At 43.4% G+C, this 20,123-nt stretch overlaps 1 protein-coding gene across 2 annotated transcripts; it reads right to left on the bottom strand.

Moving 5' to 3' along the window:
• Positions 1-108: 108 nt before the first annotated feature.
• On the bottom strand, positions 109-20,003 carry MELTF (melanotransferrin). Of its 2 annotated transcripts, XM_030954302.1 has the most exons (15): positions 19,434-20,003; positions 16,792-16,946; positions 13,081-13,180; positions 11,551-11,733; positions 11,084-11,240; positions 10,156-10,223; positions 9,298-9,485; positions 8,938-9,118; positions 7,852-8,003; positions 7,344-7,440; positions 6,299-6,493; positions 5,000-5,156; positions 2,799-2,866; positions 2,522-2,709; positions 109-1,728 (listed from the first exon to the last, which is right to left on the bottom strand). In XM_030954302.1, the coding sequence occupies exons 1-15, from the start codon at positions 19,477-19,479 to the stop codon at positions 1,450-1,452; spliced, it is 2,214 nt and encodes a 737-aa protein (XP_030810162.1). In that variant the 5' UTR covers positions 19,480-20,003; the 3' UTR covers positions 109-1,449. The 2 variants fall into 2 exon arrangements, with proteins under 2 accessions (XP_030810162.1, XP_030810161.1); XM_030954301.1 differs by having other exon boundaries at positions 1,638-2,709.
• Between the last annotated feature and the right edge of the window lie 120 nt (positions 20,004-20,123).

Genomic DNA, 20,123 nt, shown 5'->3' with positions numbered 1-20,123 from the left:
GGACAATCACTGCCCTGATCCTGCCGGCCACACTATTCCTGATACGGGCCAGACAGGATGCCACTGGCCACCTGGGCACACGGTGGCTCCTGTTCAGCTGCTGTTTCACGACTGACCAAAAGCATAAGGAGAAGAAACACAGTGGGGGCTGCAGCTGGGCACAGCTTGCCCACAGCCATGGGTTTGAGTGCCAGGCACAGTGTCACAGCTCCCTGCACACACACTCACCCCACCGGGCACAGCCAGGACTGGGATCAGTCCGTGTCCCACTCCAGCCCCAGGAACTGGGAGCAATGAACAGTGGGCAGTGAAAGGGGAAGGCAAATGTTCATATCCCAAAAAAGCAGAGGTTTAGCTACCAGGCTGGTTAAAGTGTGATTAAAGTTTTCATGTTTAATTGCTATTTTCACTTATTTATGTGATTGCTGTCTGGCTTTACCAGGTTTTTATTACACTACATAACTGTTCATCCCAGGATCATGAGGTGGTCTCTATAGTCAGGGGGGCAGTGCCTGCCAGCAGCACAGCAACATCTGCGAATAGTGCAGCTATGGATAACAATAAAACCTGAATACTACAGCCAGTAGAAATGGCTACTCAGAAGTGAAGTACTTTGTTTCACCTACAGCAAATACAAATTTCATGCACAAGGCACTCAGGAATGCCCCCCGTGGAAGGAGGACTCATGAGGTTCTTGATGAAGGCTGCATCAAACTAAAGATCACAGGACATCTCCGGCCAGCCATGAGAGAACTGGGTGTGGAAAGTCAATAAGCTCAGTGGATGCTCACGTTTAGCTTTGTTCTTTTCTCTGTCAAAGGGTAATCACCCTTCCAGTCTCTCTGGGCTTCTTTGTCATCCAGTGACTTCGGAAATTTCCCCTACTTTCTTCTGCTGGAAGGTAGAAGACTTTGTCCATGGCAGAATCTGGACTGGCTTCTGTTCACAGCCTGTCCATTCTCTGTGCACTCTGTGGCAGCAGAGCTCAGGAGAAACAGAGTGGGATGGGTAAAGCAGGGATGTGGAGTCTGAGCACAGCCAGCCAGGAGGCCACTAGAGAGAGAATTCACTAGACAAGAGTTTTGATATTGCCTTCAAATAAATTCTTCTACAGGTCAGAACCCAGAATCCATCTAACAGTTCTTGGAAATCCTGGGTGGTTCAATATCAGCAACAATGGCAGAGATGCTCCAGGTTTGAGACTGATCTTGTAAACCACATTGATACTGTATTTCTGGTTTCTGCCCCAAATTCCACCCCATCCACACAGACAGGGGCAGCTTCCAGCCCTACCCCACTCCCTGATGAGCAGATGCTGTTGGCACTTGCCCTGCAAAGAGGCAGGAAGAGGCATTCACATGGTAGCAACAGCATGTTATCCAGACAGCAGCTTTTCTGAAGAGAAGGTGGCAGGACAGAGGTGGCCAGGAAGTTCCCACTTGAACCATGCTAGTCCAAGCCTTGTATCTGACACAGAGCAAGCAGGGGAATGACAGTAGCCATGAGTGAGTACTGTGTTATCTTATTACCTGCCCCAGAGCACTGGGGTGTTTGCATCCCTTCAAGGGACTCAATATATTCACTCCCCAGCCATTCTGTGTATGTTCTCCTCTCTTTCACTGGCACAATCTCAACAGCAGAATCCTTAAAAATCAAGTCTTTTCCTTGAAAAGCTGAAGAATCAAACATTTTGAATCCATTTCCATTGCTGCTATTTCCAAAGTAGACCTGAAAATAATGAAAAATTCTCAGCATTTTGCAAGATGAAGTGCCATGTTCCTGTCATCCAACATGAAAGATGACAGGAACCGTTTTGTAGATGAAAAATTCATACACAATTGCAGAATCTCTCTTACACATTTGCTTTTAGATGCTCCAGTAGATCAGATACAGAATTCTGCCACTGGCAATTACATGAACAGCATTTGTGATTTTGTGTTTTTAGTTACTATCTGGAAAAAGAGCTGTAGTTTTGTTGAAATTCTCTTGCCTCAATATTGTTATGCAATATAGGGCTTGGCTGCCCAGGAGTTACAGACATGACTGAAGCCTAGCAGAGATATTGCTCAGTCTTGATTTTGAACTAATTAACTTCAGGAGGGAGAAGAAGGAACCTCACTGTGGCAGCCAGGCACACTCTGCCTGCATGGCTTACCATGGACATGGCTGCAGCACAAACAAACCCAGCAAAGTTCTACTGCTCTCCAAGGAAAATTCCAGAATGGAAGAGCGTTAGCACAATGCAGAAATGGGGGACAGCCATGGGAAAACACCTTAAGCTATTACTGCAACCAGTGACTGGGCAAAAGGTTGAAATCCCGTGTGCACCAGGGTGGTTTTGCTGGGTGAGTGCCATGGGTTGTATTTCACCTTCTCTGTCACACTCCCAACAGGGCTGTGCACTGTGCACGTGCTGCCAGTGCCATGAGGCAGGATATGGCAGTGTGGTCCTGTTGTCTTTATCCTTGGACTGTGTAAGACCATATAACACTGCCCCCAAAAATAAAAGGATTATTAATACCTGGGCTCTGTCCAGCAGTCCATATAGAGCAAAACCATTGACATCTGGGTGAACCATAACAGCCTGAGCTGGCACCTGAGCCAAGTGACAATTGGCAAACTGGGTGACTTCAGCACGGGCACCATTTGGACACAGTAACTGGAAATCACTGGACTTCAACTTTTGGGCCCAACTAGCAGTGTTTTTACCTGAAAAAAAGAGATCATTGTCAAGCAATGAATGCTTTAAAGCAAGAAAAAATAATTGAATTATAATAGAGACATGTAAAACTAAGTACCATCTGTGTTCTCAAACACTGTAGAGTGCTTCACAAAGGCCACATCCCCAGAATCCTCTACCAGGCACCTAAAGGAAGTCAAAGATATAAATGCTTTCAATTCAAAGCATCTTTAGGTGAACCACATTTTTTTAATAACTCATAGGTTTAGAATGCAATTTTTTTACATGCATTCCTGCAAGCAAATATATTGGACCCAAAGTTAGTAAGAAAAAACAGTTAAATTTAGGATGGAGAGAAAAGCAAACAAATATTAAAAATAATATTCTGAATTACAAATTTCAAGAGTGGAATACAGTAGAAAAATTTATTAAAAGCAGTGTGAAAAACAACAAGAAAGACCAATATCAGATGAGTAAAAAAAACCAGAAGATCTATTATGTGATATTCAGCGCAGCATTTGCAGCCCTGGATACTGGAGATCTCCAGTTAATCTAACTGCAATTTCCAAGGGTATTGTTCCAGAACTAAGTTCAGTTTCTTCTAATTTTCTGAAGCAGATGTAGCCCAACATGCCAAGGGACCCTAAAACCACCTCCTTTCCTATGTAGCTTATTCCATAAATGTTTTCAAGAAGCATTTCCTAAAACAAAATAATGAAACCAAAGAAATTGATGTAAAGCTGTAAAACTGCATGGCTTGTGCAGCACAAAATACAAGGGAAAGTTATGACTGGTAACAGTTACCCAAAATACATATATCTCAATTGCACCTAGTTTAATATCAACAGTTCTAATCAAAGCTGATAAGTCACAATGTGGCTGATACTGTCACACAGAGAACAAGGACTCAGTGGGGCTCTTCAGTGCATCTCCCCATCAGAAAAAACTTTCCCAACAGATTTTTCAGTACTCTGTGCAGTTTGATTTGCCTCAGCCAGTGGGATATATACAAACTGAATGGCCTCTCACACCTCTATCAAATTAGTCTGAAGACAGCCAGAGTTGAAGGAATCTGGAAATCTGAATTTTAAGTCCATCTCAATCACCTTCCATAATTCATTCTTTTTTCAGAGGGCATCACCTGTCACAGATAGATCTACCCCTACCTTGTAGAAGACTGCAGTCCTCTGTTTTTTCACCCAAATTCTACCCTTTTAAATACTTAAAACTTCCCACATCTCTCAATGAATTAAGCATCTTCTCCCTTAAACACAGAAAGTGATCTCCATATAAAGTTTGATTGTATGGGCACTTTTGTCAACTGCAGAATCTTAGAATTATGAGCAAGGCTCATGCAGCCTGTAACAGCATTTATTGCTCATTCATCTCCTGACTGGGAGCTGGCTCTGTTAATCCATGAAGTACAGCAGAGGATCTGGAGCTTGCCTGCAAGGCTTGTACTCAGCAGAGCAGCTGGACTCAACTAAATAGATTTGCAAAAAGTAGTTATCCAAATCTTACACTTCATTATTTACCAGGCAGCTGCTGTTGAAGTCTCCTCCCTGAAGGGAAAAGGTGGCTTTCTGCCAGCTGTTCCATGCACCATTACCTTCTGAGGTGAAGGTCAGGAAAAGGAAGTACTCCTTCCATATCTAAGAGTTTCACAGTCTTTGGGTACAGCTCCATCTGTACATGTACACTATTGCACAAAGTATTTGTTCCATTTTATATTATTTTCTCCCCGCTATTTTTAACATACTTTGTTTTGAAGAGGATTTGGTAATTGAACCCTGGCCATAGCTGTTTGTGCTGTACAGAAATCTACCTTCAGCTACAGCCACCAATGAATCAGAGTAGTGAAGACACACTCCAGGCTCCCTGTCAGGAGTCTGTCACTCTCTGCAGGGACTTACAGCAGCCAGATCCTGGCTACTGTGTGCCTGCTTCCCTGCTAGAGCTCCCTGTGGATGATCTGCCCATCCAGAGTGGCAGACTCCCTGTCCCACTAGACTAATCCAGGACTGGAGGCCAGCAAAAATCTGCTTGGTCCTCACAAGGTGGGTGCTCTGTGCAGACATACAGGTAGGGCTGTTGGCCACCTGGCTGTCTGCAAGGCAGCTGGCAAAGGCTGTGACACGAGCCAGTGCAATGCCTTACACCATACCTGCACTGGTGAGGACATCTGGGGACACACGTCCCACCTCATTTATGGCACCTGCTGCAGCAGCAATAACCTCTGCCTGCTGACTGGGATGGAAAGCAGGCACTCCCTGCATTTTGGCAGGCTGACACTGAGTCACAGCCATGGTTATCAGTTACCTGAAGGCTCCACTGTAGCTGTAGTAACGTTCTTGGCTACTTGCACTGCATTTGTTGTTTCCACTCTCATCCCCAATACACAGCTGACAGAGCTTTGCTGGGTAATTGTCCTGCTCAGCTGAAGGGACACAGCTGGCAGAGAAAAACTCACTCACAGCTGGGGAAAGACAAAAACAACATAAGGAATGAAAAGTGCGGGCTCTTCACAAAAAAAGGCAGACATCATGAAGTTATAACCAATGCAGGTTTCAGTAGAACACTAGAAATGCAAGTTATAGCTGCCTTACTGGAATTCATGAACTAGAACTTCTAAAATATTTTTAGAGCACTATTTAGCTGACTACATAATGAAACCAAAGAGCTTCCTAGGTGATAGATAAGAAGTAGGCAAGCAAAATTAGAATGCACGGACTTCCATGTTTACAGATCTTTTTCTTGTTGTGCTACATTGTTTCATTACCTAAAGCAGTTTGAAAATAAATGCAATAAAATCCTGGACAGAGGCACCAGGATGCCCAGTGCTCAGAATAATGGGGTGTGCTTGGGGAGCAGTCAGGGAAATGAAGGTCCTCCTCTGACATCTGTGGCAAGCTCTGAGCTCCCAGTATTAAAAGAACATGGACAGTCTAGAGCTGATACAGTGGAAGGACAGCAGGATGCTCAGAGGGCTGAAACACAACTTGCATTTACCAGGCTGAGAGCTGGACTTGGCCAGCCTGGAGATAAGACAACTAACAGTGTATTGTCATCTTAATCTACATGGTGGGTTTTTCAGGAAGACAGAGCCAGGTCCTTCTGAGGGGTGCAGAGCAAAAGGATGAGAAGCAACAGACCAAAGTTATGAGAAGGAAAATTCTGAGTAGATATAAGAGAAAAAATCCTTTGTACCAAGGATGGTCAAGTAAGTGGGACAGGGTCCAGAGAGGTTGTGTGTAATCCCTGTCCTAGGACTTATTCAGAACCTGCCTGGACACAGCCCTGAGCAATATGAACTACCAGACCTTTTATGCAGTTGCTTGGAATAGATGACCTCAATCTGTCCCTTCCAACCTAAATTAGCCAATTATTTTGTGATAAAGGAAAGGAATACTTCTGTGTTAGATGTAACATTCTCAGACCCCTCCACTAGTCCACACTGGTGGTAAACTTAAAATTTCAAATCATTATATTAAAAACACAATACCCCTTCAGAAACAGATATTATTAATATAGATCTATGAAATATCAAAACCACTTCCCTAATTAAAGTTTATCATTAGACTATTAATATCTTTTTCATTTGTATTACTGTTGTCTTACCTTGAGGAATATTACAGTCTCTGTTCTTAATAATCCCCCTCTTAATTAGTACACCAATGGGAATATTCCATCCAGCATTTCTCCCCAGTCCTGTGTGGCAGGACTTCTTCCCTCTCAGGTCACTGATGGTGAATGCATTGGACGCATTTCGTTTCACTAACACCACAGCATAGTATGCATTGCTGCTGTCATCAGCTTGTAAAATAAACAGAAAAAAGCACACAACACATTACAGCTTCCCTTATGCATTCCCACAGCGTAGTGATCATCTGTGCATCCATTACACTTATATGGTGGCAACTTCAATTGCACCAACAATCTCAGGCAGCATGGATATACATGGAATTACTCTTCACTTCTACTGCCTCACACTGCTGCATTCACCTCTGGTCTGTAAGCTGCTACTGCTGCACACCTGAGCTGAATAATCTACAGACAAGATGATGAAAGTGTTCTTGTTCCCACCAGCTCTTATAAACACATCCCTCTAAAAAACAACATTCAGGGCATAAGTAACTCAGCAAATCTGCTTCAAGAAGTTATTTTTATGTGAAAACTTCAAACCTGCATTAAAAGTTCTATGAATTCTGCAGCAAATTTGAATTCTGCCTTAGTGACACTGTGGATACAAGCCCTCTTTTAATCAGTGACTGAGGCAGCTACACTGACAGGAAGAATTTGCTTCTAACTAAAATCTACTGTACAATTTCTGTATTTTTGCTTCTCTTAAAAATATTTTGACTTTATGAATACTAATTTTTTCTACTGAAATTTTTTTTACAAGAATTCAAAAAACAAATGAACAGATACAAGACTCAAAGTTGCCAAAGACTCAACCTGGTCCTGCAGCAGGACAGATGAAAGTAGCATCACTGTAGAAGCTCATCTCATATCCTCCTCTATCTATGATATGAGGGTAATAATTCTTATTTCCTTTGAAAACAGCTTTTCCAGCAGGGCTGGGAACAAAGGACTGTGTTTTTAGTGCTGTTTTCAAACAACCTGGGAAAATAAAGTCAATATTTATGTTTCTGGATCTTCTTACCAGAGTAACTTTCTCCAGCAGCTGGCACAAGGCCATAGGTCTTCCCAGCTGTGTAAATATCAGCTCCACCCAGAACTACAGCATCACTTTCCTTTTTCTGAAAAATAAAACATAGGATTTCTGTGAAAAAACCCAGCACATACTTCTCCTGCTGCAATGATTACACCTTTATGGTCACACCTGTGGCACCTTGAAGGGCAAGGCTTACAGCAAAAGAGCATCACAGTGCTAAAGAAAACCTCCCAAATGTGCATAAAGCATCATCAGTGAAACAGGGACAGGAGATTTCACACACACAGGCTTGAGTTAGCTGGGAAACAGTGCCCTCATCACAGCCAAAGATCAGCAGGGTTCAGGCTCATCCAGACCATCTGAGCTACAGATCATCTCCTTGAAATCCAGTGTTCCTGCCTGTCACCAGAGTGAGTGCACATATCTAACCTCACCCACCCAGCAGGGAGCAGTTTCTGCTCATTTGGTTTATGGCACAAGGATTGTAGCAGCCTACCTGGATCAGCTCCATGCACTCTTCCTTTGTCTTGGCTGAAATACACTGAATTGCTGGCTTCAAATTCTTTTTTCTAAAGGCAACAGCCATTTCACCACATTTCCAAATCTCCTCAGTGGACACAACACACCAGTTCAGGCTTTCTGGCATTGCTGCACAAAATTGAAAAGCAAATGCTACATTCACTTTCTCTGCAATACACAATAAGGATTCACATTGCCCACTGTCACATCTGTCCCATACATGTTACTGAAAATATTTGCTTCTGTATTGCTCCCCATCCCTCCAGCTCAGACTTACACCTGACCAGGAACCAGGGCACTCCCTGATGAGCAGTGATGTCCACACTGCAAACCTCTCCACAGCAAAGGAACAGTTCCTACAATTACTGACCATTAAACCCAGCTGTAATACATTAGTGGAGTGCAGCAAAAAGCCACCCTGAATACAAGCTTCCTCACATCTGACAGTCAGAGCAAGGCCCAGAAGAGACAAATCAGGAAGGTTTTGCCACAGCACAGATCACATCTGGGAAGCTCAGTTGCCAGGATTTTTAAGCTTCTTAAGGCAAAGATTCTTGCAACTTGTGTTTCTGACTTTCCCAGAATGTGTATCAAGTAATTTCTACTTTCTTCTGATAGCAGGAAAGACCATTATGCTTCAATAAAGAGCAACAGAGGGGTTCCTTCAGCTTAGGGAGGAAATCCTCTGCTAGGAATCCATTCATCCATTTTTATAGACTACCTGGGGATTTGTGCAGCAGCACATTATTATTTCCCCTTGTCAGCAGGTAAGAAATTAAGTACCAGGCAGCAGTAGCAGCTTACCAAGATTAATGCCTCTCATACACCAAGAAAGGATAGAAAATGCCTGCACCTTATAAAAAAGCTGGACAATTTGCACAGAAAAGTGTTAATACAGTATTGCTTCTAGGTCAAAAAGTGACCTTTGCCCATGCTCAAATATCAGACTGGCATCTTTCCATAACACTCCAAGCCTGAGAAGAAAATAAACCAGAATCAAGATGATCTGTGTTATCAGCTATCTTTTTGCTTGGTTATAAAGAGGAATCTACAGACAACTTACTACTGGGGTTGCAGCTCAGAGCTTGCATGGCATGAAGATACTCATCACCCAGCCATGCCTGGTAATTCTGAGCTGTGATTGCAACAAGCTCTGTGGTGGCATCTCGGAAGAGAAGATTCTGGGCGCCGTAGACCGCAGAGTCGAACATCTGAAACTTGGCACCCACCCCATTAAATCTTTGCTGCAATGTTAAAGAAGAAAGAACCTGTCACACATTGCTCTGTGTGGGATGTGTGACATCCCATACACCTCCAAACCCCACAGAGCCAAAGGAGCTCAGATACCCCATTTTCAGTCTGCTTAGACAGCCAGGAGAGCCCTTCTAAAACACAAAGGAGCAATAAAGAAATGGTCTCCTACTTGTCCCTGGTTGAGGAGCTGGAAGAGAACTGTCCCATCTGTGTCAGGCCGCACAACCACAGCCCGAGCAGGGACTCTGGCCAGGTGGCAGCTCCTCCACTCTGTCACATCAGCCCTGCTGCCATCCCTACACAGCAGCTGGAAGTCCCGGGAGCGCAGCCGCTGGGCCCAGGAGGAAAGGCTTCTCCCTGAAACCACAGGAGGGGGACAGACATCAGCTGGGGCTGATGCTTCTGGCTCCAAGCCCCACTTACACATGTGGAGCAGAACACACATCTCCTGAGCATCTCTGAATTATTCCTGACTGCACAGCATATCCTGTGCATCTCTGTGGTCCTGTAGTCCCATAACATTTGTGAGACTGCACTGAGCTGTGCTGGGGTCTGCAGCAGTATCAAAAGCCTCCCTAGTTCAGGATTACATACAACACTTTTTGGGTTTTTTCCCCCTGGGTCAGACATATTAAAGCAATGTTATGCTCAAGGTAGTTTTCACATAGTGCCAGATAAGGCAGGTTAACTCTCTGCTAGTCTGCACTGAATCCCTTGGCAGGCTGGAGCAATGTAACAGTCCAGGTCTATATAAAAAGAGGTTTCTGCTGTTGAAGGTCTCTTTCCAGAAGCAGCTTAAGATTCCACCTTTCACCTTATACTGAAACTATCAAGCATTTTAAAAAATTCTCTATCTCCTGGTGCACACCTCAGAGGGTACATCTGTTTTCAGATTTCATCTGTATTACAGCATTTTTTGCTGATTCCTCAATTCAAAATACATCAAATATTTGATAATATACTGTCATTTCAAACACTGTATTTCAGACCTTGCAGCCATTGTTCAACAAGCTTCAGGATTACTCACCATCTGTATATTCAGGCACTGTGCTGTGCTTCACAAAAGCAACCTCTCCAGCATTTTCAGCCAAACACCTAATAAATACAAATCCAACCACAAAGAGGCATTACAAAACCCCTGTGCTCTGGCCACTGCCAGCTGACAGCCCGAGGGCTCTGTGCTCCGTTCCATCAGCCACAGACACTGACCTAGTTCCTTGTGCTCAGAGTTTTGCTCAAGGCAGAGACTAGAGGCTGTTGGAGCATGAAGTAAACTATCATTGTCATCTGGTGAATATGAACAACATGTTCAGTGCTGCCTGGGACAAACACCATGACCTTCTTTGTCCAGGACAGCTCTGTGTCTGAGGCAGTCACACAGTCCTTTGGGGAATACACAGGGAGCAGCAAGTGCTTCTCATAAGCAAATTCTGCCCTTGCTGATGCTATGACTCGGGGCCTGGGAGCTGCAACACAGCACACAGATGGGAAGGAGGAAAATAAAGATTGGTGTGCAAAAATGGAGGGCAGAGCAACTCGATAATTCAGAGCAGCTAGGTGGGATAACTGAAATTGCCAAGTAGGACAGCAGCTCAGCTCTCAGGCTCCAAGAATCATCAGGTTTCACCAGGAAAGGTAAGTCAGCAAAGCTTGCTGAAACACTCAGATTGTGTCAAACAGCTGCTGGACAAAGCAAATAGCAGTGGGCTTTCCCTGCCCAGTATATGTGCTAAATATCCACTTGGTTTAATATTCACATATTAACACCTGAAATAGTGGGTTAAGAATTACTTTTGATCAGTCAGGTTAAAAGCATGGCTATCCTAACAAAACTATAGATTTTCTAACAAGATCAACAGGAAGCTCTGTAGGTTCAATTTCTTGTCAGTGAGGCCTGAACATGATGACTGTGGAGAGGGTACAGCAATTTAAAAATTGACAGACATGATTTTTACCTGAAAGCCCCACTGTAGTCATAGTATTGCTCTTGGGAATTTAGTTCACATTTGTTCTGTCCTTCTGAGTCCCCTTTGCAGAGCTGACAGAGGGATTTGGGATAGTTCACACCATTTGCTCCAGGAACACAGCTTGCATTGAAATAGTCACTTACAGCTAAATGCAAAATTAGAATGAGGCATTTTTAGCAATGAATAAACAAGATCAATTTCATTTTAACACATCCACACAGTACATCTCTAAAAAGATCCAAAAGGCACAAGTTATTTTCTTCTTAAAAGACAGTTTCCAAGTTTAAAACAACCAAAACCCCTGCAGTCTTTATCAGACCTATATTAGAATCCTACAAGGAGCATCAAAGTCAAAGAACAAAACAGCAGCTGAGTCACATTTCTGTACACACACAGAGGGTCCCAAGACCATTGGGAGAGCATTGCTGAAGGGATGTTTGCCCTGTAAGCCTTGCCTTGTGGAAGGTCACAGCCCATTGGTGCCAGGTGCCCGGTGTCAGTGAGGTACCCCACGGGCACGGCCCAGCCCGCAGTCCTGTTGATGCCGGTGTGACAGGAGCGTGCTCCCTTCAAGCTCCTCATGGTGATGTTGGAGCTTCTCTTTACCACAGCCACAGCATAATAGGAAGTTCCAATCTCTGCAGCATGGGAAGAAAGAGAAACAACCTGAGTAGCCCCACAGCAGCATTACAGTGACATACACTGATTTTTGGACTCCTGTGCCTGCCCCACCCACTATGGTCACATCCTTGCTGAGACCCTACTGGCTGTGAATCAATGTACCCCAGAACTTTTTCAGTGTGAACTGTCTTAGTCCACAGGCAATCTGCTCTAACTTTGGAGGTCACTTTGCTTTGAAAGTGAGGTTCCTTTCAGAAAGAAATTTTCTATTACTCTAAAAATATTTGGATTGAATTGAAACCAATATAATTTATTCCACAGTGGATCCTAATTTTGTTACAGCAGAGTCAACTGATGTCTCTGGAGCATCCCAGCTGATTTCATTATCATTGTTTTACAGTTTAATATAACTCAGTGTCAAGAGCTGAGGGTTTGAAGTGATCATAAGGTCATTCAATCTGACTTTATATAGAAATCACTACTTTCTTCCACTTTTCTGTGATTTGAGCTCATAGCCTGACTAATGGAGATAGTCAACTTCTGGATCCTGAGCCCATTTGGTTTTGAGAAGCCAAAGTACAGGTCCCTCACCAGAGTCATGATGTGTTTAACAGGGTGGGGGGCTGCTGCAGATGATCCAAGATCCTATGGACTGACCCCAACAGCCACTTCTGAAGATGCCTTTGGCCAGGTAACACTAAGACCCAGCTACAAAACAAGTCCAGCTCCATCTCACAATAGAATGATGAGACAGCACTGCCAGCAAACTGCTTCAGAGCTCTCCCCTCCCTTGCATCTTAAATTTAGGGGGGGCATCATCCAGCTCTGAACTACACAAACGTGTTGATACTGAGCTCTTGGTCAGGATGACAAGTCACCACTGAATTACTGTCTCTGCCTTGAAAGGAAATCAAAGCTTGAGGTCACCTAGACAAGAAGCAGAATCTAGTACTTCCTTTCTTCCAGCAGGTTATCATACATTAGTAAAAACAAAATCTAATTATTCCAATGTATAGGACTGAGAGATAAACCTAGTGATTTATGCTTAGCAATTCATTAATCTATGAAGCATGGAACAGAGAACATAGAAAGCAGAGAGACAGTAAACAACAAACAAAAACCAACCCAACAAACTTATTGCAGGAACAGCTACTCTGACCTAAATGCTTCAGCACAGACTCAGCCACAGCTCTGTCTCCTGTTTCCCCAAACAGTCTGTTACAGGCAGGAGCAACCAAGAGGGAACCTGACCACTACCCACTGCTTAGAGCCTTCAAGAAGACTCCAAATAAAATGCAAGCAGGAAATACAAGCTTTTACTTATGCATTTTAAGTAATCTGAAACATATCTAGTCAGAATATACCTTGATCATATACTTCCCCAACCACAGGTTTCAGACCATGCTCCCTTCCAGCCTGGAAAATCCAACGGCCATCCAGGGTCACTGCATCTGCCAAGGCATCCTGTGCAGAAACAAGGGCAGAATACATGTTAAAGCTTAATTATCAGTAGTTATCAACAACCAGAGTGCCCATGCATTTAGAAGAGGCCCTTAGTTAATATGCATTTGTGTTTTCTTTTTTCCAATTATTTTAAGGGCACACAAATTTCTGAACAACTCCTACCAAGAGGGATTTTAGACCTTCAAAACTGCCTTCCTTCAGAAGCCATGCAGAAACCAGCCGTGCACAACGATGGCTTCACCAGTCTTAATAGTTCAAAGGAACCTTTATAACTATAGAAATGGATGCTGCAGCTCTCTGCAGGACCTTAAAGCCCAGCAATTTGAAGTTTCATTCTATAGCTACTGCCCCAAAGCTTGAAGATTTAAATAAAGTTGATACATTTTTAGATTATACACAGATAGTTCAAAATAATATTTTTGGGGCTACAAAATCTGAATGCCAAAGTGGACTCCAAAGCACCCTTAGAGCCTGCTGGCTTGCAGCTCAGCACAAGGCAGACATGCATTTTGTGAGTGGGGGAGCAGGTGGCAATGGCTTCCTGAGAAGGAGGAAAGTAAAAAAGACTGCTCAAACTGGGAGGATACAAATCTGAGGCATCCACTTTTGGGAAGGTGCCCAGTTCAGCAGGTATTTTCTGGTGACTGTAACACCAAGCTTGCTGGGATGCTGCTACAGCTGCAGGATGCTCTGGAGGGCACAGGATGGGGTATCCAGCAGCAGGGCCAGCAGAACTGCTGCACACACCCCTGGCAGCACAGTCAGCTCCCTCTGGGTACTGAGCCTATGGGAGCCACGAGAGGCCATTTCACACCCAGACAAGATACTGCTGGGAAAATAATCAGCAGGGTGACATTTTGCATTTCTAAGCTAATTCCATGTTCCTTATCAGTTTGCTTAACCTCTGTTTTGGCCCTGGAGGAGGTCATTTAGTTTCTCCATGCCTTGGGAGCTTGCAAAGCATGGGCAGGGCAGGGCTGGCACTGCCTAGCACACCACAGCAGCTTCCCACAGGCTGAACCATATAAAAAACTTGAACATTTTTTAAGGCATTGTGTGAGAGCACAGGTAATATGTCAATGTTGATATGTAAACCAGATTTAAAGTTGCCATGTAATTTGAAATCTTTTACTTGTTTGGCTTGAAGGAGAGAAAAGATGATATTCATTTATCAGCTGAAACAATAGATGTCCTGAGAGCTGCTTCTCATGAATGAGAGCTGAACAAATCCAAAGGAACCTGAAGTGGGCTTGGGGTTGGGAGATATTTGTATCTTAAAGAACAAACAAAATCCTTCTGAATAACTAGATGTGATATTCCCCTGGTGAGGGTCAGAGCACAGGACAGTGTAGGAATCAAATACAACCTGTGGTTTAGGAGGGACATGACAGGAGAGGAGGTGGGAGTTAGAGGGCTCTTACCCTCAGGGAGAACAAAATGAGCTTCTAGAATTGGTGGTGGACCAAAAGTAGAGCAGATAAATGGAAAGTGCTGGCCTCAGAAACCATGAGGTATGTTATATGGCCATAATTTCATAGGAAATAGCACTTTTCTGACTGCAAAGCAGAAACTTTGAGCTCAGTTTAGACACAGAGTCTCTGATAAACAGCTTTTGTAAAAATAGCACAACAAGACAATAAAGGTCTATTGTTTATAACATGAAGTAGTTTTCAGGCTACAGATCTCTCCTTTAAATAACACACAATTATTGCTGAGGTGACATATCAACAGCAGCATGGGCATTTTTTTTTCCAGCAAGCATTTGCCAACAAATTTAGCAAAAGCATGAGACTCACCTACAATTTTTTAGTAAGTATACATGTGATGGTAATCCTCTCTTCTTTATTTTCAGAGGAAGTTTATTTATGTGTGTCACAACATTTGAGAATTACCTACATAAGTGTTTTAAAGACCTGCTGAAAATCAGCTCACATTAAATATTGTCAGGTTCCCTAGTTAAATATTTAGGTATTTCCTAATTTTTACACACCTTCAATCACAAAGGGTTTTTCCTTTACCCATGTGCTAACACATACACCGGTCTAAGTCCAAGTTATGCAGTGTTACAAAACAGCATCTGCCCCCTCAGCCACTGTGTCCTGCTCCCTTCTTGGCCTCAAGGATCAGAGTTCAGTGCAGATTCCAACTCAGGGATTCCACACAGTCCTACACAGAGTAGGCCAGCTTGAATATTTAGTAGATTATTAGCACAAGGGGAAAAAAGCAAAAAGGAGATCTAAAGGACAAAGTCTTGTCTGAAGCCTTACAGTGAAAATTCATTTTATCAGAAAGCAACTTACTCATGCTGTCTGCCTGCCTGCTATTTCCAATGGCTTGCAAATGCAATTCTGTGAGCTCTGTATTTCAGAATCAGACACTCATCAGCCCTTTATATAATCTGCTTTGCAGAATCTAACAGCTCCCTCTGTGCAATGCAGCAATCAGCCAAGTGGTTTGGGGAAGATCTGACATTAGAATGCCCTGTCTATTCCCAAGGTGAGATCCATATCTATATCAGTATCTGCTCTCAGCATTCTTCAATACAGTCTGACACCCTGGCTCAGGAACAGTATTTATCAAGAGGCAATGAGGCAGTCTGAGGAGTCAGACAACCATTCTGCTTCATTGACAAAAATTACAAGATATCGGTTCTTGAAATCCATTCCTTTCTTCCTAGCCACATAATCATCAGCCTCTTCTCCCTTCAAACTGTTCTTTCAGATCTCCTTTCCTTTCTCTGAACCTCTTGTCCTTGACAGGCTGCATCCCCACAGGAACCTGGTTCCTGGGCATATCTACAAAGAACATTCTTAGCACAGCCAGCCTTCCCTTCCCCCACACCCTGCCAGTGATGACAACCATGATTACCTGCCTCCACACTTCTTCCAACATCCACTTTTTACCTCCTACCCCCTCCAAAGGAGGGAATTATTTTGCATACATCATTTTGCAAATTCACATGTTCACAGTCTTTAAAGCCTTCCCCAGAGGCACACTCTTTTTGAAAGCTGAGCACACTCTGGGCAGCTGAATTAATACAGCTTAATGCAGAGGTCTGCCCTTTGCTCACCCCACTTGCTGCTTTGCCTTTCTCTTGTACTCAGTATTGGGAGATTTGATTTGATTACACTCAGCTCATCTGTTTATACAGCAATTTCCATAACAGGACCCTGAAATGGGAGTTTGATCCAGAGTTTATCGAAATACAATCTACTTAGAGGCTAAGCAGCACAGCTTTAACTACTGTCTGCATCTTGTAGCTCCATCCCTTCTTAAATATCTGCTAAATAAATCTGACACAATTCCCAAATCAAAGATTACTATTTGGGAGGAAATATTTAAGACCTTAGCTGTGTTCCTAATGACTGGCCATACGTGAGCAGCCAAACAGATGACATGGGGTCATTCTGACATTCTAGTTCATATGTATGCTTCTGTGCTTTTTTAAAAAAAGATATGCCTTGATTTGTCAGAGCCATGAATGCCAGGAAGCAGAGGCTCAGCTGCCTGGAAGGCCACACGCTCACCACAGAACAGTGCACCTTGCCAGGGATTATTATTAGGCACATGAAGAAATTAAACTAATGACACTGGTGTCACTCACAGCTCACCTTGATCATCTGGGTACAGTTAGCAGCTGACTCCCCTGCTGTACACTCCAGAGGGGGAAGGATGCCAGCCTCACTGAAGGCCTTGCTCATGTCATTACACTTGGAAAGTTCTGGTTCAGACACCGTGCACCACCGGACTCGCTCCAGGCCGAGAGCTGCAAACACAGCACCAAGAGAAAATATCACAAAACCCATCTGAGCTTTTGTAACAGAGCTTACCATGTAGAGACAAACGTTCATTCTGCTTTTCCCCCCAAACAGAATTCACTGTGAGTGCTTAGAGGTGATTCCCACTTTCATTCCAATTAACATGAATACTGAAATTTTTTTGGACTGACCACAAGATTAGACTCAGATACTGAAATCCAGTGGCATTTGTTTCTGACATAAGAAATACAGGTACCATGGAATAGGTCAGGGCATCCAGACTATTTTAAACACCTTGTAGAATACACCATCGTTACCAAATTAAAACCATGTGAAACTATTACTTAAAATGACATGCTACAAAACCAAAGGGACTGTCCAAAGACAACTCAGGTCTTGAGTATTGCTAGTTAGTATCTGGAGTCCTGCATCAGCCCTTATTGGTCTGCATTAAAAAAGCAACCTTAGGTGCTCAAAAGCCTTGCCACTAGGCTTGTTATGAACACTAGAAAAGTAAACTTGGCCCTTCAAAACAGTCTTTCATAAGAGATCATAACCACAGTCAGGAAAAGGGGAGGGCAGAGCCATGAATGAGAAGACTGAAGTTGAGTAGTGGAGATTTCCATTAATTAGCAAAGAAAGGTGCCTTTCAGGAGCCCCAAACCTCACCCTCCTAAGTGCCAAAGCTACAAACACTTGGTTGCTTTTGTGGGGAGAGGTCACCGTGCACAGACAGTGCGGTGAAATGGAAACGCAGGCGTGGGACAAACAGGCCCGGTCATTTTCGTCAGCACAGACACAATATTCCACTGCTTGTCTACAATTTCCATTTTCAAGCTGGAGTCTGCTGTAAACCATTTATCATGTGGTTTTCTAATACCTCCAAGTGGCCCTCTACTTCCCCCCCAGTGCCACGGAGCTGAGATGCCACATCTGACTGTGCAAGCTAAAAATGACTCCGCCAGTGCCCGACAGTGCTCCCTGCACATCTTCTGACTTCCTGGCTGCAGACTAAACAAGGCTGTTGATGCCTAAAGATCCAACAGTAAAACACTGGGTTTGGCTTGCTGCTCCTCTGTGACACACAGCCAAATCTACTGCTGTCAACAAATACTAAGTCAGACTTGGAAAGCTTACAGGAAGTTTTCGTGGCAGCATATGCCAGCAAAGGGAGAAACAACTGCCCACCTCTGAGCTGCAGGAATTCTGAGAACCAAGAGGGTTGGGAGAAAGCTACAACAGGTCATGGTAAAAATACACCTCACAAAAACTTAATGCTTGTACTACCTCATCTGCCGGGGTAAAATTTTCATAATTAATTCCTTGGGAGTGGAAGAAAAATCCTGGTTTTCATTTTGGGGTTTTCTTTTTATAAACATAAGCAAAAAGAAATTAAACTGTGGACTCAGCCTCTCAGTGTGCATGTATGCTAAGTGCCATTTTTCAGGCTCAGCATTCTGATTTTACATACAGACACACAAGGGGGTAAAGCATAAAAGTACGAAAAAATCATCAGCCATACACCTGAAACATAAAGTCCTTTTAGCTCTATATTTCAGCCAAAATAGTGAAACAGCATGAATTCACTGGTTTTTTCTCACTCATCAAAACCAAGGCTTTATTGGTCACTTTCCAAATTGTTGAATTTTGTTGTTAGAGGAAAGTCAGATCTGGGCAATATCCTAGCTCCTTCCTTACAAGTTAGCCCATCTGAAATAGACTTGAGCACAAAAAAGGCCTGCAGTTAGCCTCTCTTCCTACTGCCAAAGAAAACCAGCTTAAAACATCAGGTCAGTGTCTGAGCCCAAGTTTATTCTCAATTTTGGCTCTTCTGTATATCGGTAGATATACATATAAAGCTTAAAATGACAGAAGCTGGCAACTTCCAATTGAAACATGCTCAGAATCCTAATAGAGCCATAACTACCACTGACAAACATCCCAATAACTCCTCAAAGTAATGGTACTACATTGTGCAACATCAAATGGCTATTTATACAGCTACTACTACAGTATCAAGAGCTTTCAACAGAAAAAAATGGGGAAAAAAATTAACTAGGATCATTTGTTTTCTGAAGAACTGAAGAGTGCTTCAGAAACAGTGCCTACACCTCTGGTGAAATTGAAAGCACTCACCAATACAATTTGGGAGTGACAGGAAAAAGCCAACACATTGCACAGAGCATGAGAAGTGAAATAAAGTAATTATTTCTATTTTTACAAAGTAAGTGTCATAGAACTGCTCATTATTGTGAAAAACAGACACCACTCAACAAGAAATTGATTCAGTGCTGGGGAAACACAACATTTGACACCAATGAGTCAAGATATATACATGGTGTTCAATACAGCCTTTTCTCTGCTTTTCTATCACTTCCTTCTGTTTATTTTCCTGGCCATATGAGATTGGCTCTGAAGTGGTTCTAACTTCCTTCTGCTCTCTCGCATCACACAGAGTTCCCATGGCACAGCAAAAGCTTTTGGAGGACACTTACCAGCATGAAAGAAGAGAAGATAGAAAACGCTTCTGGAGCTCTTCATGGTGAAAATTTTGTGATCTGCGATTTTTTCAGCCTTCAGAACTCCCAGAGATCAAGGCTCCTGCAAGAGTGCTCTCTCCAGCCTGGTCTTAGGTGAAAATCAGCTGCATCCACTTGCTGATGCACTCTGTTCAACAACAAGCCCTGCTCACCTCGGCAGGCGTCACCTCGTAATAACCACAGGAAAAGAAAGCATTCCTCTCCTCACACTGCCTGTACACTTGGAAAAAAACATCAGACCTGGAAATTGCAACATTTCTGAGGCACCAATGAGGTCGCTACTGCCTTGGCACCACCCACAGAGTTCATTCAATAAACGGCTTCACACCGGCACACAGGGGTGGGGCAGGGCTGTTGAACCACATCCTCACTGAGATCCGTGCATTCCCTATAGCTGGGGCTCAGAGAGCAGGAGGAGATTCAAGGTAAGCAGTTTATCTGGCAGAGTAGACAGTTACTTGATGCCACATTCTCAGCATTGTCACAAATTGCTTAAAGCCATCATCAGAAGCCCAGGCTCTTACAACAGCAAAGCCTGTACACTCTACAGGTGGTACAGCACATGCTAAGTGCATATCTCCTGAAATTTAATAGCAATTGCTGTAAAACAGCTGAATCATTCTGACTTATTTTAAGGTTTAAGAA

Source organism: Camarhynchus parvulus, chromosome 9, assembly GCF_901933205.1.
Source record: "Camarhynchus parvulus chromosome 9, STF_HiC, whole genome shotgun sequence".
Taxonomy (NCBI): domain Eukaryota; kingdom Metazoa; phylum Chordata; class Aves; order Passeriformes; family Thraupidae; genus Camarhynchus; species Camarhynchus parvulus.
This window is presented reverse-complemented; position numbering and strand designations above follow the sequence as displayed.